General features: G+C 34.0%; 1 protein-coding gene across 3 annotated transcripts in view; it reads right to left on the bottom strand.

Moving 5' to 3' along the window:
• Positions 1-226: 226 nt before the first annotated feature.
• The window catches only part of LOC117336008 (paired box protein Pax-6-like), a 52,146-nt gene continuing 32,743 nt past the window's right edge, over positions 227-19,629 (bottom strand). For all 3 annotated transcript variants that reach the window (XM_033896327.1, XM_033896329.1, XM_033896328.1), the window contains 7 exons: positions 17,019-17,235; positions 7,150-7,290; positions 5,867-5,949; positions 5,325-5,491; positions 4,745-4,848; positions 3,532-3,651; positions 227-3,113 (listed from right to left, as the gene is read on the bottom strand). In XM_033896327.1, coding sequence (XP_033752218.1) covers positions 2,995-3,113; positions 3,532-3,651; positions 4,745-4,848; positions 5,325-5,491; positions 5,867-5,949; positions 7,150-7,290; positions 17,019-17,235 — 951 coding nt within the window. In that variant the 3' untranslated portion in view covers positions 227-2,994. The remainder of the gene's footprint in view (positions 3,114-3,531; positions 3,652-4,744; positions 4,849-5,324; positions 5,492-5,866; positions 5,950-7,149; positions 7,291-17,018; positions 17,236-19,629) is intronic.

Here is a 19,629-nt window from a genome sequence, read left to right as displayed (position 1 = left end):
TGTTATATCCTGTTCCAATATAGTTTTGTTGCCATTTTTTTGTTATGTCCTGTTTCAATATTGTATTTCCATTCGTGACAATTTGCTGGCAGTATGTCGTAGTTATAATGTTGTGGAATGTTTTACTGACCAATCAAATGTCGTCTAACATCATCAAGAAAACACTTTTATGTACATTGGAGGTTACATTCATTTTTGTAGGAAAGGATAAAGAAAAAGACAAATGAACCATGTAAAGTTTTATTGCTATTTATTTAACATATCATTATTTTGCTGGCTTCGTGATGTACGACAATTCTCACATGGAATCGCCATTAAATGAACACTAATATGCAAAAGCGAGGTATGTTGTTTGGATGATTAGAATATGGCCCCGAAATTGTAAAACGTTCTTAGTCTCACATCCATTTTTAAATCAAGGATTTCGCATTTACGAGAATATGAAATTTTATGAAAGATTATGAAACAAATCGTCGGTTGTTCTTAGCTAAACTAATATCAATTTCCCATGCCACATACCATATATATATATATCACAAAAGACAGAATGCGAATCTTGACTTTTTACGGTTTCGGGGCCAGAATTTACCAACGTAGGATCTAGAGTGAATTTTGTAGAGCCCAATAAATCCAAACCAGCAATTTCAACGCCATGGTATTCAATTCTTAATTTTAGCGACGATTTAACTTTTTGTTAAATTTCATTGGTAAATTAAAAGGAAAAAATATTCATGAATCTAATTTGTTCACAAATTAAGCATATCATTATCTTTTTTTTTCAATTGAACATGGCATAGTAAAATATCACCAGATTTGGAGCTAATGGACTCTGGTTGAGATCACAATTACCAAGAACATCACTCACATCATAGTGGCAAAGCTCCAGAGACGGGAGAGGGGTCACAAAGGGGAATAACTTTGCAGACATTACCCTAGCAAATTGTTAGCAATTTTAGAAACAAAAATGTAGCATAACAAAAAATTGCGTATTCCTTTTCAATTTTAGTACAATTGTATAACATAAAATGGTTGTTTTATAAGGAGCACTGGAGAGATGGACTCCATACAACAAAAAAGTATTCACTTTTCATAACTAACTAAATCTGACAAATACTATAAAAAATAACAAATGTTATATACATGTAATAAATAAGTGAACATGTGAGGATCAGATACATTGTGTGTTATTCATCGTGTAATTTTGGTGTAAAATGTCACAACAAAGATTTAAAATGCATTACATATATATATATAAAACATTCACAGTCTTCATAACTCATACAACATTCAACCAATCAAATTTTATATATGCTCAACTCACGCTCAATCATATTTCTATAATAACATGTTGACTCTCATCACATTTTCAATATCTATGACAAATAAGAATAACAAACTTGAGCTCGTAAGACAATGTGTATATATATTTATATAGAAAACATTCATCCATCCTTACTAGCTAATACAATTCAGGACGTGATTCAGTTACGCCTTGCATTATTTATAAAAAAAAGAGAACCATTTTACGTTAATTATGACAACGACTTCAGGATATTTATACAAGCAACCATAACGTACATCCCATCTTACATTGATGCCACGCAGTTTATCCATCCACATGTTGTATATGATAATAATTTACACTATTTTTATCAAAAGGTCGGTTTTATTTTATCTAAAATTGAATTGAAATAACAGCGGATTTGTCTCAATATAAACAGCCAAAAATGTGAAAGAACATGTGATATATACTAATTACAATATATTGTGCAATTAATTATACGTTGCTTAATTTCTGCAGCGTAAAACCAAGGCAAGAATTGTAATAAAATACATGAATATGTCGCCTTCCTTCAAAAAACCTCTCTATACTTTAGATCCTTTGAACTAAATAAAGATAAGTATGACATTAGGCTAAAGACGATAGTAATGACAGAAAATTACAACATCAGTCTCATCCTTGAGCTTCCAGTAGATGTTACAAACATCATCTGATGAATATGGAGTCAAATAACCTTTAGTTTAATCAGCATCAGAAACCTTCTAGACATATCAATTTGTACATACAACTTTGGACTAAAATGGTAATCGTCAGGTCCAGTTGTAGCACTTGCTATTAACATGCCCACTGTACCGTTATACGCTACATTTACAAATTTGTTCATTTTGAATGTCGTCATGATGTTTGTGATCGACTGATATTTTAGGTCTCTAATCCTTAATGTCCCCATCATTTGTCAATCGCTTCTGAGCGGCCTTCGTGAACACGGATTTCAATGATGATCAGAAAGATGGCGGACCAATGGCGGCCCTTGACTGTATAAGTAACTATTGGTTACCAATGAAAAATCGTTTGAAGCACTACCGGTAGGGTGCGCCGCGATATAGAGTAATTTCCTGAGCACTAAATACTGGCAAAGAATACTTGATACTATGGTTGATCACAGATATCGAACAGGTCCTTATTTATAGGCAGTTCCATTGTCTTGTCACTTTATACCCAATTTCTGACAAACCGAAAATGTATTGCAAGACCAAATGTCTGGAAACCAAAATATACTTGTTGTTGCTTCCTGTCACTTTTCATCTTTAAAATAATTTTCCATCAGAAACGAATTGGTTTCCATCAGACAACGAACCATCATCAGACAGTGGAATGTTTTTTATCATCATACGATGGATGGATTTCCATCATCAGACAACGGACTGAGATTTGTTTTCTTTATTTCGCTTTCACTTTTGAACGGGGTTTCAATAACCCTGTTATGTAAGGTAGTAGTCGAGGTATCGTCGACCTCCAATGACACCGATTCCAGATTCGGTAAAGCATCCTTCTTTTTCCATGCATGATAATCCCGCGCTTTTCAGTTCTCTTCCTATTGGTCAGGTTCCGAGTTTGGCTATAATCTGTACCAATCACACTTGATCAAGACTGAGTCTGGGGAAGATTACTTCCGAAGTTTTGAACAAATTGTCATCACATGTAGGAGGTTATCATTGTAGTCTCGGCCAATATTGTGATGGCATTGACCCCATATGATGATGAGCACTCATGTCCTGGGGCCCGCCCCCCGGCACCTGTATCGGAACTGACACACCCGGGGATATAAGACCTACAATTAGTAAAAATTAAATCACATTACTACTGATAGTTTCATTCACTATATATACTTCAAGAAACAATTTTGATACTTCAGCCTTAACGAGATAAAGTATGAATAATTTGCTGCAAGTGATTCAATGGATTATGTACGTACGGCACACATCGGTATTTATAAATATTACGTCCTCAAAGCGCCGTGGAGTTAATAGAAATTAATATTTGCATAATAAGCATGTGTTATAATGTCAAAGTATACAACCGAAACAGAAAACAACTAAACTTCAACAGGAGCCATAGATACTTAAGTGGGAAAATGGAGATGATCAGAAAACCAGAAAGGCATTGAAAACATATTAATTTCCTGTTGCATATAAGGCCAGTTATTCCTGATCCGTTGTCGTTGGAGGGGAGTGCCATTAGAAACCTACCCGTAGATGATCCATTATGGGAGTTGTGCGCCATATGGCTCTGCATGCTTGCTGCGGGGTTGCAGGGGGGACGGGAATAGCTGCTTAGAGACAAAGGATCATACCCACGTCCAGAATAATCTGTGGAAGACATATGGAAGCATGGTTTGAAAAAACATTTTTCACAGAAATATCTGGTGATGAGATATATAAAATTGTGGCTAGAAACATGTTCACTGCAGAAGAAATGCGCATCATCATCACAAATAAAAAAGAGCGATAAAAAAGGAGGATGAAAGTTTAAAACAAAAATAAAGACAAAAATCACAACAAATACTTTTTGTTGCATGTATGGTGATTGGCAAAAGTTACAATAACATAACACACATGAATGTTACAGATACATCAGTACGAGAAATTGTGGAAACCTTTTTTGAGTTCCGAGGAATGAAATATATAAAAACAAAAACAAAACAACATGAGTTCACACTATTGATGGTTAATGATAAAATACAGACAATTCTTCGGCGATGGTAGCTAGCATATGTCTGTGAATGACTAATAGATTAAATGTACATATGACGCGTCTGTATGTCCATACACGTCACAACATAAACATCTAGCACTATTCTCGGCTTATATTGCCCAATCTTCTCAAGTCCTGGTTATAACGGCCAATCACACGACACGCGTATGAGCAGTGTGATTGCTCGTAACACAGGATGCTGGTCGTAAAATATATATGAATCAGAGAATATCGCAGCCCTTGTATACAAATATATACCAGCTTCATTGATATTTAATCAATAAGCTATCACATACCCTGATGATTTACCAGCGGCTACATTAGGACAGATAACCAAAATACTTAATCGTAGCCGAGGTATCGTGGATGAGATTTGTGACAAATTTGAATCACGATCCATAAGATCGAGAGAAAAAGTGAATATTCTGGTAGTGAATGATGTACATGTAACGAGCTCTGCTAATTCCAACGTAAGTGCTAAATGCTATATTAGCGAAATTCCCTGAATCGAAACTATAAAAAGCCAGATTGAAATAAGAATTCAATTAGATTTTTAAACAGATGATGTGGAATTCCCTGAGAACGAGAATCTGAACAATCAAATACTTCATTACTGTACAATTCCTGGCCAGTGATACGGATATGGAGTACACAAAATGTGTCATATATGCCAGCAGGCATAGTGAGGTGTAATGATGAGTGACTCACCTGGTAACATACAGGAGTAGGATGAGGTGTTTGTGGATTGAAGACAGGCAGGGTTAGTTGGGAGATTGTTTGCCAGCGAGTAGGTCGGAACGGTGGGCATTGTACTGCAAAGACACAATGTACAACATAGGCTCGGAGCTATACAATTCAGTATCATAGATATAAACATGGATCAATCATACTAAATAATTAATGAGTTTTATGATATTTGTTATAATATGCTAGACTATTGTATTAATATGTTTATTCTTTAATACTATAAATTAGGATCCTTGCGGAACGTTACAAATTACAAAACAAATAAAAAACCGTATTGTTTAATGCTTTTTGGGACAGTGGTTTGTTTGATATCTTTCAATACATGAATGATAACAAATGTACCCTCTAAATCAAGCATAATGAATCATGAAGTTTAATCATTACCAATTAGTTTGCTTTATGTAAAACTTAGCATGCTTAGATTTGTATTACTCTGTAAACTGTTAATTGAAATCCCGTGGATTGAAAATTGAAATATTACATCATATTATCCGTAATTCATGACATATGAAATCAATTTTGTGCTTGATAGATCTGTTACCTGTATGGTTCAGCAATGGTGCCTATCTGTTGATGAATAGATGGATACATTCCATTCGGAAAGCTGCTATTTATAGGTAATCTCGTAGATCCATTCGGAACATCTCTTCTCTGATTACGTAGTTTTTCTTCTCTCCGCCATTTTGCTCTTCTATTTGAAAACCATACCTAGAATAATCATAATCGAATCGTGCATTGTAATATAGAAAACGAACTGAATATATTAAATGTATGAATGATATATATCAAATTTACAAAATAGAGAAAAACGAACGATTAAAATTGTTTTTCAAAAAGAATTTTTCTGGACTTTCGCTACGAAACGTTTTACAGTGGACGGTATATTAGGTTTGGAGATTGGGCTAGGCTTGTTAAAGTATATATAAACATTAGAAAATGTCGAAGCTACAAAATAAGTTTAATTATACATGACAATTTAAAATAAAAAAAATATGCGTGAAATGTATCACTATAATTTTACAATAAAAGCATAAATGATTTAAATCAGTGGACCAAGGATAGTTTATATAAAACTGGTCTTACCTGTATTCTGGCTTCAGGGAGATCAATTTTTTGAGCTAACCGTTCGCGTGCAAATACATCTGGATAATGCGTCCGTTCAAACTCTATAATCACAAGTCAACAATAACGAATTCAAAATATTATTCATTTTCAATTATATGAAACCATGACCAAAATAGCCAAACATTATTTCCATTGATTTCAGATACTATTGCAACAAAAGGTAATTTGCATTCAACCCGTTTAACAAGCCATATTACGTTGACTTATTACTATTATTTTTAGGAACCAAGACAGGTATAATAATTATGTTAATTACATAAATTAGCGCACATGTGTGTTCATACAACAAAATATACAATTTTGTAATCTGCAATCATTCATTCTCCCCGATAGAACGTGGGATTGGATTTTCAGGTTAATTTGAGCTATATCAAAAACGGATAATGACATTGAATGTGGAAGTTTTATCTTGAATAACAATATATTTGTCACTATGCGGTATATAACGAACTAGAGATGACTGACTTCTGTTATCAGCCTATGATGTATTGCTTGTATTCGGAAAAACAATATCTACCAGGGGATTCCTGTTTCATTGGTTTTAATGAAATGAAAAATAATTCCAATTGAAAAAATATCACCTTCAATAATCCCATTATATTAATTCATTGCGAAATAGTTTCACCTGACAAAATAAATGATACTTGTTATTAAGCAGTAAAATTAATAGGATAAATTGATCGAGCTTAAAAGCAATTCCCTTGGTATTAATGATACCAGTATTGAAAAACGAAGAGGTGTTTTTTTTTCCACAGTTTTATCTCTACCATAACCCAACGTCGCTTTATAACGTTGAAGAATATATTTTCATGCAAATACAATATCGTCTTTCAATATTTCAATCAGTATGTTTTCAAATTGAATAATTATTCATTGAATTTGACCATGCCTAGAAAACAAACAACCTTTATCAAAACCATCATTTGTGAGCGTGTTTTATAATAGATTTGATGTGGAATGTTGAAGTAAAATGTAAACATTTTTTAATTCATAGAGTTTTATAAGTTTTTACAGTGTCTCATTTCTGAAATTTTGATCGATCAAAGATACATTTTCTTACATATAAGTAATGATTTAAAGTGCTTTTGCAAACATATTGAGCATTGTTCTACTATTTTTCATTTTGTAATTTATTAACAGAAACTTTACTCAAACATTTGATAAGAGATATGAATTCATAATCTTTACAAGAAACCAGTTTACGGTCTAATTACTAGACTGCAGTCTCCTGAATCACTCACCTTTTTCTAACGATTCAATCTGAGCAGCTGTAAACGAGGTTCGGTTCCTTTGTAATTTTCGTTTGAGACGTAAGCGGACCTGTTCGTCCGTGTGTCCATTTTGACCTTCACTGTTGGTCTCTGACGCGGAACTGTCGTTACCTGGCAACACAAAGTACATATTTAAATGATGTGCAATTTTTCAGGAAATTTAAATCAGGCTGAAGAAACCAATTATCTTACTTTTGTGTTTTAATCTATACACTTCCTCCATATTTTAATTGAATGTGACTTATTTTCTGATTGATTCATTAATCGATTTTTTTAAAGTCTTAAATATATCAATTATAGAGATATACATTCCTGTCTCTTTAATGGAATCGAATGGATCGAAGTTATCTACACCCTAAAGTGCACGGAACCGTGTTTAATGGGTTAGAAAGTCGATATTCGTTATAAGCGAAATTATCTATCTGTTTTTAAACATGTCTATTTAAGACCGTTATGTATAAAGTATTTAATCTAGTTTTAATTTGTAAATAATGACGCATTCACAGTTAAGCCTTGCGATCATTTCACGTATTGTGTATAGAACGACAGTACTTTTCACTTAACATCAAAGCCGACTGCTGCAATGAACTTTTATAGTTACACTATGCGTCGTCGTCAGCGGATGAATACATATTTATTTGCGCGTGCAGGAGATTTCTGGATCTTTCATGTTTGTACAATGGAGAAGCGTATGCGGCACCACAAACTTTATGTCGCCCGCGGTTTACCGGAAGTCACTGTACAGGGATGTCGGGATAACTTTCGTTCTAATGTATGACACTGTATAGGGAAAATCACTCAGGGAATCCGGATAGTGTTGTCAAGCTCACTCATAACGAGGGCATAAATACAATAAAGACATTATTTTGTTCTGACTCAAAATTATACCCTTGTAGCACTGGATCAATTTGCCAAAGTTCTGCAATCCTGTCTTTTGCCCAGGGGTTCTGTCGAAAAGTCAAGTGTTGTGTCTGTATTTAAACAATGACGATTGAAAAGCAAGATTTGGTTCCATGTTAATGACGAGGAGATGCTTAGTCCTCATTAACTGGATACTTAAACCGCTAGATGAGTTATTTGACTAAATAATAAGAAAAGGCAATTCACATTTACCGGAAGTCAACAACCAGCAATGGTTAGTTCAGTAGTAATTAGGAAGATGTACACATGTCACCATCGGGCATTAGTTAGTCTAACAGTAATTTGGAAGGTGAATATATGTCACCAACCAGCAATGGTTAGTCCAACAGTAATTAGGAAGGTGAATGTATGTCACCAACCAGCAATGGTTAGTCCAACAGTAATTAGGAAGGTGAATGTATGTCACCAACCAGCAATGGTTAGTCCAACAGTAATTAGGAAGGTGAATGTATGTCACCAACCAGCAATGGTTAGTCCAACAGTAATTAGGAAGGTATTTATGTCAAGTATTTGTCTTAGAAAATAGGATTTGTCAATTTTTATTCAAGTTTAGGCAGGAAAGAGCGCAGTTTTTAAAATAGGACACATTTTCTCTGTCAAAATGTCACAATACTTACGTCAAATTATCCCTAGTTTTTCTTGCTCTAAACAACATTTGTCTATACATGTTTTCTATCTGTCCTGAATACCTAAACAAACCCTTAACAAATACACCGGCAATATTACTATAGAAATAAATGCTGACCACATCTCCATGTAGTTTACAGTAATTTAGAGACAAAATAAAATTCATTCGCACTCTGAAAACCCCAACGGCAAATTACGGGGGCGATACTCATAATGAAAGGGTAGATGGGCGTGTCCAGCCCGAAGTTAATAACCGTAACTATGACTAGAAGTCCACTTGGGTACAAGGTAATAATGCGGTCCGCTGACTTTGGGGTTATGATTGGATTATGAGAAAGTAAATGTTATATATAATATAGACACTAAGGTCAAAATCACTTTTTGTTTCATTTCAATTGTATTTATTCTGTATCTTGAAACTTAAATTTGAAATATATTGCAGTTAATTCAAAATGACAATTAAACTATAAATAAAGTTTTCCGTAACGAAATGACATTAATCCGATAAATATGACAACATTCGTTAGATACGATGAATAATTGGAAAATCAACCATGAATGAGGTAATCCTTGGCAATGTTCATTTAAATACCTAACGGAAATATATATATATATACATGTAGTTTTTTTGTTTTTTGTTATTTTTTTGTATTTTTTTTTAATGTTGTATATTGTATATTCAGTTGATGAATATTTCTGTGTTCATATCTTAATTCTTATGAATGCCATTGGTTTCAAATACATTCTTATCTTCAGTTATTCAATTGTGATCAACTATCTAATATTATCAACTGATTAAACGTCCTCTTTTACATTTGTATTCCCTGACCATCCTTCTGGATTTCAACATGTTGGTACCAGACGCCATGCCTATAACATCTAACTACAGGCGTGCTGACCTAACCCCCTTTTTCATTCTATAACAGTAACTATCAACAATAACAAACCATATAGTTGTTCATTTTCAAGGGGCTAATATTTCGCGGCAGTTAAATTTACCGCAATCAGTATGCAGTAAAAGCTTGTATACCTATGTCTGTTAATATAAATATTCACTTGTTTTTTTTTGTTCGTGCTATCTTCAAGGACCGCTTAATAGCGCAATATTATCAACCACGAAAATAACTTATTAAACAGTATACCCGCAAGGTGATAATAAAGTGTACTAAGATAATATGACTTAATAGGCTCCCTAGAAATGTTGTTTGTAAATATTATCGGATTTCAATCATACAACAATGGCTATTTTAATACCTGAATACACATCATTTGTCTGTTTTTTTTTTCTAACAAAAATTTAATAAAATACATTTATTTGTAAATTTTCAAAGGTTACATTGGTTTATCAGAGCATCAATTAAACCTTCTAAGGTTAGATCTTGACCAGTATCTAATTTTAATTATCGTAATTTATCTTTTTATCATGGTGGTTTCAGGTCTCCGAATACATGTCTATCAGATAGTAAAGGCAGTCGTGTTAGCCGAACAGGTAGGGGTTATGGCCTATGTGAATCCTATCAATGTCAGCCAAGTCCAGTGTGAGCCTCGAGGCGCAAGTTTGAAACAAATTATCAACTGTTATCAGCGGTCAGGGCTCGACAGAGCGAGACATCGTGGTCATCATGTTTATATCTGATAGGATTCAGTCGGACTTTTGTCCGGCTTTAAATTTAGGTGGTTCCCGAGGACAAATTTGTCTGACAAAACATATGTCATACAACTTGTTTAGATAGCTCTACGAGGGGATGTGACGCTCGCGATGGAGCCTCCGATACAGGGCGTGAGGGGATGACCACTGGTCAAGCGCGTGATAATAATCACTCAATACAATTTTGAATTAAATCGAAGACATCCGTATCCGTGACCGTAGGATACAAGAAGAGAATGATATGACACCTCGAAGCTATCCTCCATAACAAATCAACACTTGATCCGTATAATAAAATTACTGGGCTATACCTTAATGTTGTCGTCATTAAAACCCTATTAAAAATATTACACAGTGAAATACAATATAATATTTAAAGTTGGTCATAATTATCAAATACAAGATCGTTTTGAAAGCAGGTGATCAAGTTTTTGGGTTTTCTTTCGGCCTGTTTGGCGTTTTTAGTCGCCTCCATTAGCATTACTGACGAGGCCTACAAGGACGACTGTTTTGTCTTTAATGTATCTAACTTTCAAATTCAAGGTGTCAATCTTTTGTACAATCCCTTGAGAATGCACATGTTTGTCACGTTTAAATTCACCTGAATAGTGACACGGTTCAGAATAAACATACGCACTTGACGTTCTTTTGTAATTCAACATTGTAAATCATTCCAATTCAACATTGTAAATCATTCCAATTCAACATTGTAAATCATTCTAATTCAATATTGTAAATCCTTCCAATTCAACATTGTAAATCCTTCCAATTCAACATTGTAAATCATTCCAATTCAACATTGTAAATCATTCCAATTCAACATTGTAAATCATTCCAATTCAACATTGTAAATCATTCCAATTCAACATTGTAAATCATTCCAATTCAACATTGTAAATTATGAATATTTGGTTATGGGTATTTTGCACCTCCCAATCCTGATTTTAGCTTGTCTGTTGACCTTTTGACCTTTTCATGGTTTGGTCGCCTCCCTTAGCATCACTTACATGTCCCGGAATAACTGTATGATACAGTTTCATTCATTCTGACTCTGCTGAATCTAACTCTCAGATTGTTTTGAAAGGTGATGGTATCTGGTGTGTGTTCTGTACACCCAAATCAAGCTTTCGGTTAATGTACTAAACATATCAACATTTTCTATACATACTTTAGATTAAATAAATATTCAATAACCTTATTAGTTATGCAAATTGTTAAACTGGGGTGTTCTAATGATTTGTGGAATAAAGTTCACACATAATGTACAATTTTTCGTAAATAAAATAGCGTATACATTATTTACGAAGTAATCCCAGTTTTGAAGTAAGGTTTTATATCAAAACAATTTTTCAGTTAATAGACACAGAATGCAGGTCTAGCAATCGCAAGACATGGAAGTATTATATCCTACGTAAATGTAGATATTTATTTTTTGTTCTGGAAATGCCGACATAAAAATGATAAAAATCGATAAAATCATAAATTTAGAGCATTATTTTTTTAATCAGAGAATAATTTGAACTTACCTATTTATCTCTAAAAGAATAAGGAAAGAAAATGAATGAAAAATTAGAAATAAATCGATAATGATATAAATATTTTGTTACTGAAATTGATGATCTTTTTTTCATATCTAAAGACTACTTTTATTGTGATATCTATATAAATAACAATATATTAGGTTTGTTAAACCTCTAAACGCTAAGAAATCATATAACTATTACGTCCTCTATGGCAGCCACCTGACCTAGATATGTGTGTGTGTATGTATGTATATATATGCTGCTATTGTGTATCGATTCATTCATACATAGGTACCTGCTAGAATGGGCAGCGCAATCAAGTATGAAATTTTTACGCATCTTCAATTGGATCAGCCAGGTAACGTGTTATAAGCACCACGATCCAGGAACATACACCGGTACAGGTATATAAATAACAATTACAGATACACCAAGGTCGCTCGCTCATGTAATTAACATTCTTGCACATTGAAATACACTTACGTTAGCTGGCAGGCAGAACTTGCATAATCATGGCCGTTTTTGTTGTTTGAGAATCTCTATGGGGTAATTGACAATGTATATGATATAGGAGATTAAAACTCTGATTTCTGTAATGAATGTAGCAATTAATTGTTGGGGGATTTGGTTTGGTGTTTAATCCGATCACAAGGAATGCCCTACCGACCCTACAACTGTATCTTCTATTCCGGTACAAGTTTTCAAAACTAAAGGTGTTAAAGCATTTAAAATTGGATAATAATTTCTTGATAGATTAGAATGCCTGGCGCCACCTTCTGATTGTTGAAAACAGTATTTTAGCAGTCAAGTCAATATTGTGTTCTGAGATTTCCACGGGACAATTTTGTTCTTACAAACTCTCTGTGAATTGATCATCGTAAACCCCTTAAGACGGATTTGCCTTTGATAAAACAATCTTGCTAGCTATGCGTTGCACAACCTTGTAGTGGATTCTTAATGTGTAACCTTTTTGTTATTTACAGTGAACCGATTATTCAGTCAAAGGCGCTAAATGTATTTATGGGAAATAATAAAAAGGATACTCCGCCAGAGTAGAATAAGATCTCCTAAGAATGTACAGAGAGCTCTTTAAATAGCGCTGTTTTAAATCTTTCGTTCGGAATCCATATTTATATGAGAAGGGATTAGTCTGGAGCTGTCAATAGTGTTGCAGACAGTCCGACGACGATGGACAATACACACAAGTGTTTCACTCTCGTCCAAAAGTCATCTTAAGCATTGTGAAAATATCCGATTGTCCAAGGCTTGAATGGCTATTGCTATTCAGTTTAATACCTTATTTACTAGAGTCGTCCAAGTCTTCCTATCAGTCGACACTTTGTTATTATTTCCTTATTGAAACTGAGCTTCCGGCGACTGTGACGTGTTACATATGGAGGTATTAGCGGATGTATGATCAGTATCGTACCTTTCGACTATACTTTAGCTTGTGTAATGAGAGCTGATGAAACGAATATTCGTTTCCATATACTTGGGAAGTATACTTAATATATCATAATGTATTGAACTTTCAAATATTGTACATAAATTGATATTTTTATAAGGAAGAAGCACAGACTGACACAATGAGTAAACTGCTGTACATATTTATACAATAATTGACAATTTATTATCCATATCATAAAGAAGGCAATTTATCAAGACATCACTTTCATCTGAAATCATGTTGGGAAAATCACTATATGCAGAACGAGATTGAATACAACGTAGACCGCTGTGATGGAGTTCTCGGTATGCATTTGATCTCTTTCTTAATTCAGACAAGTATTCATACGGGTAGCAAATGGTAAGGCTAATTTTGAAAACGAAAAGGTAATGGGAGAAAGGGGTAAAGGGTCCTAACCACATGTAGCGGTATTTCGTACTAAACACTACAATCACCCTCCCTACTGGAGATCGGTCTGGCGCAACTCATCTTGTTCCTCGGAAGTTTTGATCTATTTGTGTTCCTCTACAGGAAAAATTCCTTATAGGTCGGCTTATAATTTTTACCGTGCGTTTATGAGAATGTCTGTCTTACTCAATCGGAGCTTGAGATGAAAATTTGTAATTATGAAATAAAATACCTGCTATGCGCGTTCCCTATTAGGGAGGAAGCCGGAGGCTGTATCCGATTGTATCACCGAAACCCTATTTTAACGGCTTACGGAGCAGAACGACTGGTTCTTTGCTTTTGTCGGCATCCGATTGGAAAATCGCCTAATGATCTGGTGTGTTACAGAAGGGAATGCTTTAGCACTAATTTAATTTTCCCAAGCCTCCGAGACACTCTGATACCGCTCCGCTGCGAATTATTTTACCAACTTTGGTTATTAAAAGGGAAATTTATGAAATATTCATCCTTTAACTGGTTAGAGGTGGGACGACAGAACTATGTTGCGATTGCCTCAGTCGATTTAGATTGGGGCCAGGCTCAGAAGCCGTACACTGATGCTGAGCATCTAGGGATAACCTCTTAATAATCACACTCTCTCTACTACACGCTGGCTATACGCACTTTTAAGACGACTATATTAATCTATACGCTTCGCCGATCATTTCTAACAAATGAAAACTGAGCGGACCGAAGAACATGAAAAATCAAAGAAGACGTTTCATCATCTTTCCTGAGTGAATTATGAACCATGTGGATAGCATTCTGTCAGTTTTACATAACCAACATTTGCACTCACCCCGTTTGTTTGTGTAAACTTTAGCACGAAATCGACGCGGAACCAGGTCCGTAGCGCAAAGCGCATCGCGTGCTTTAATGGCATTCAATGAAATATAAATGCGATTGACTATATTTGGGTTTAATAATTTACCATATGCTCTCGGATTGAAGACACCGCTTTATGAAGACAATTACGTGTTTGTGTGGTGTTGTATGACAAGAATGCCATAACACGAAACAAAACTCCCTTTGACATAACGCCTCAGTGGACAATCACGTCATTCTAATGGTTTGGAAATGCAGCAATTTTCTAAAAATCCTTTTTTATTGTTACAATAAATGAAAGGTTGTATATGATGTAGGGCAGTGTTTGCCGTGTGCAACGATATGGTGCAGTTTTATATGATTCTCTAAAAAAACGCTAGTAATACAAGTAAAATGTTTCCAGATCAAAACAGTGAAACAATAAATCGACTTAATAAGCAACATGCGTAAGATAATCATGCTTGTTTTCATCATTGCTTTCATTTGTATGTTATAATTAGCATTCCAGAGATTATGAATTTGTCCTGTTTGAATATATTACTATAGAGTTGTCAATTCTAAACAGAGTTGTCGCAATTTGTCTCATTATATATCTGTCATAGCTATAACAAAGGTAATTATCAGTTGTGAAGAGATATATGTTATTTTCCTGTTTTCTTTTGTATTAATTCTTATTCAGAAAATCATCTTCAAATTATTTCAAATTAGATGTAGTATTTTTTGTACACTCCCAGATTGGAAAGTCGTATGTTTGATAAGAGCGTTGTTGGGGGTTTGTCAATGGGTATTCCTCACACAAGTTTCACAATTTCGATAAGAACTGATATAGAATAAGAGGAATGCCAGAAAACCGACATTACCGGAAAGTGTCACCGACAGATAAGGCAGAGAAAATTCGAAAAAAATAGACAAGTTAAATTTCTATGTTAAACATAATCTGCCATTATTAGCTTGTTTGGGCATTCTTTACGGTTAAATTATCCAAGTGTATTCACTTAGAATATGATTTCATAATTGCATGGTTTGTGTTAAAAGCAAGCTAGAAAGGTAGTGGGGTTAACTACTCGACAGAGCTAGCTACCCTTCTTTGCATCCAGGCAAAACACGCGCCATTTCACATGCATGAAGAAAAATAATGACAATATTTTGAAGCGAATGGAGCGGTAGCTGGGGCATGTTGCCTCTACCGGAAGTCGAACGCCAATATAGAGTGAACCTTTCGAGTTTGGAACATGTATTCCTGATAATGCTAACCACTAACTTATTTAAGTATCCAGTACGTGTAACTAGGGAGGACCATATCGGTCTATCATCACCGACATTTACAGTTTCCTGGTTCGGATGAAGTGTCCGACAATTAAGGTTTTATTATAGACAAAGGTAACTGGACGTTCAGCCAATACCGACGTAAGTTAGAGTGGGTCCATTTTGGAATTCATAGACTGTCTGTTCAAAAACTATATTTACTTCTAGTTTTCCTGCTTTTGTATTTTTTCTGGCTTCTTTTTTTGAAGTTATTTATCGCAGTTAACTTTCTTCTGATTATAATTAATATATTATGTTGTTTGATTATTGTAGATCTGTGATCAGCTTATATAACTGAGTATGTATTATATAACTGTACGTGTACGTCCAATCCACACATATCAAGCCATACTTCTATCCGTATATAGACGGATCAATATTCATATACTCGTACTTGTAAGTCCTTCCACAGCAAACACAGCGCATATGATTATATTGCATTCCTTAGGGACTTCAACAACAAAATTTAGATTGTCACATTGACGTAATTTATCCCCGGGACTGATCTTTGTCGGACGACATACAGAAATAAAATATCGCCTATCTAACATGTCTACTCTACTTTCAATATCAACTTGAAACATAAAACATGTATTCAAACATGTAAAATATTTACGGTTTTTGTAGGAAAAATTCGATACACAATCTGTTTAACAAGTTTGAAATGCAAACTTATTTAATTCAGTTCTTGTATTTTCATGTTTATTTTGAAATGGGCACTCAATTCTCTTTTAACTTTGTGTAACAATAACACTAATACATAGTTCGCCATTGTTTCAAATCAATACGCGACACTTTATCAAAATTTTAACTTGCTTCAAATATGAAAATGGTAATTGCATTAAAACAGGTTTCCGACAGTAAATTGGGCAACATATCCATTTGTTTTTTTCTCAATAATTACCATATTTTACGCCATCGAACTTTCTAAATATAGTTGTATAGTTAGACTATACTTTACCAAAAAACCTATCACGATTATCGAACGTGATTCTGACGGTAATAATACCATTTCCATTTAAAGAAACGGTTATGAACTCATAATACATTTTTGTACAATGTAAATATTTAGGAATTTGAATTTAGCTGTACTCACTTTTCTTATCTATGCAGATCGGGGTAGAGCTTTGATGGGTTGGATAAGGCGCCGGTGCTCCGATTCCAGCCATAGACATGTTGGATGTATACCATGGATTAGGGCGTGGCCATGACTGACCGTTTAGTAGACCCAACTTGTCATACATTGCGCCTTGTCCCATAACCTTCTGATTGTCACTACACAAGTTCCGTAAAACGCGGTTGATAGATGAAACCTGTTAAATTAGACATCAAATATCATATTAGATAAACATTTTACACAGATATACATGTATGCAAATTACGGACATTCAAAGATTAGAACAATGTCATCAAAATACGAATATAAAAATATTACTAGGTATACCCTATTATACTTATGATATATAATTTGCCACAGTTATAAAATTGATAGCATTTATATATATATTTGTCTAAACAATTGAAATATACTGACATTCACATTAGGAACATATTGGTTTTTCGTTAATTGCTATAAATAGTATGCATGAACATTTGTTGATATAGTATTGTTATTTATATATAAGTTCTCAATTCTCGGAAAGAGCTACCAATAGCTTTTAAATAGCAATATATACGCTTTATAATGTGGTAGATGTTGTAATATGTGAAAATCACTTCATTAAATATCACCCTCCATTCAGACGTTAAATAATCTGAAACATACTGTAACAGCTCACATTATGGTTGGAATTATATACGTATATACTATGTACTGTTTTCAAATTGAATTATTTGAGGTAACATTTAAATATATATATACCACTCCTTCTATCATTTAAATATATATATACCACTCCTTCTATCATTTAAATATCGAAGACGAAAATTCTTTTGTATGATTTAATCATGCACGCTGGAATCATCGGTTAACCTGATTAGTATTATTTTAAATTGCGTGGATTTATAAATTAATTATTATGTGTAGTATTTTGTTTGAAATTTAACTGACATTTTTATATACACACAAATATATAATAACATATATGTCAGCATCATTTTCTTGAGCTCGGGCGTGTGTAGAAACGATTGGAGTATAAGTTTTCATTGATTGTTTGCATATTTCAACATTCGGTATGAATTAATATTCCTTCATTTCCGACGTCTACAAGTGTCCCTGTCCACTGTGACAGGGCCAGCTGATTAATTCTTCCGTCCAAAACAATATGTCATGGGATTAAATCTGGCGCTGACCATTGCAGTAATCCATTTCTTTAGAATGACCATTCCTTTGAGGATTGGTCAGGTGTTTTAGGACGAGGGGCTTTTATATTGCTCACAGTAGAATTTATCGATTAAATTGCATTTCTGCACTGCTATAAAACATGCTTGTTAAATAAATCCTATTTTACTATATACGGGCGGCAATGATTATATTAGATATTAATTAAACACTATCAACTAAATATACCTTTGTCGGTAAAACAAACACGGTCAGCGTGCTATCAATCATATATATTTTAAAAACAATATGTTTTAAACATAAATCTCTAGTTCAATGTTCATAATTGAAGACTTAAAACATCTAATTAAGATAATATTAGAAAATTAGGTATTTTATTAAGGTTAATGAGATCTATTTTCTTCAACAGAAAAAAGTGTCGAGAAAAAATGGCTTTATCGTTTTACAGTTTGAAAACATACAAAATATATTGTAATTCACTGGCCAAGATTCCAGCAGGTCGACTGCTAATGCAGATCATGAGCTGTATCTAATCGATAACACGTGCGCCTACCTTACAACTATACACAAACATGTATTGCATTTAAAGGTAAAGCTGCAATGATTGAGTAGAAAAGTATCGTATTTCTTATAACTATCAGCAAATCGGGATGTGAATGAATTCATGACAAATTCGGAAGTAGACATCAATGGTGGAAATATGTGAACATTAATGTAGGACCTCGTTATCAGCTAAGACAACCTCCAATTGTCATTGATTAGAGACATTTTACAACTTTTTAAACTGACACATTATAAAGCATATTTTTCCTGACGCTAGACAAGAGAAGTATGGCTTTGTTATTGGTATTGACCCCCATTGGTCGATATTATACCACCCTAATAAGGTGCTTAGGTCCGAGGACGATCACAGATATGCATGTCGTTTGAACTTTCAAATTGCATTAGGCATGTTTCTATAGCTGATATGGTGCGAGAGAACGAGATATGCCTACCGTTCGTTTCATTACTTTGAAGTCCGAAACGGATGTTTGTTAATTTTACAGATTATTTCTAGTGTTATATCGGATTAAAGCACCAGTATTGTTTATTTAGATATTATTTTTAGATATATTTAATGGACATGTTTACGTATAATAATAGGCTAATAGCCTTTAATGCATTGTTTTAGCTGAGAATGAAACAGACAAGCATATCTGTTATTCCCCATCAAGCTAAATGGTGTATCCGTCATGTCCTTCGAAAGGCCATTTTATTTGTCTTTCTCTCCTATAATCCTACTATAAATAGGACATAAAAATAAGCTTCCGTTAGTTCCTCTGTATCGATACAAAGATAATTATAGATTTGCGGGGTATTTTAGGAGGTAGATCAGTTTGGATTATTCCATGTCATAACTTTGAAGATTATTATTACTGATATGAAA

The sequence above is a fragment of the Pecten maximus genome, chromosome 10 (genome assembly GCF_902652985.1).
Source record: "Pecten maximus chromosome 10, xPecMax1.1, whole genome shotgun sequence".
Taxonomy (NCBI): Eukaryota; Metazoa; Mollusca; class Bivalvia; order Pectinida; family Pectinidae; genus Pecten; species Pecten maximus.
The sequence above is the reverse complement of the archived record's forward strand: the minus strand, read 5'-3'. Positions and strand labels throughout refer to the sequence as shown.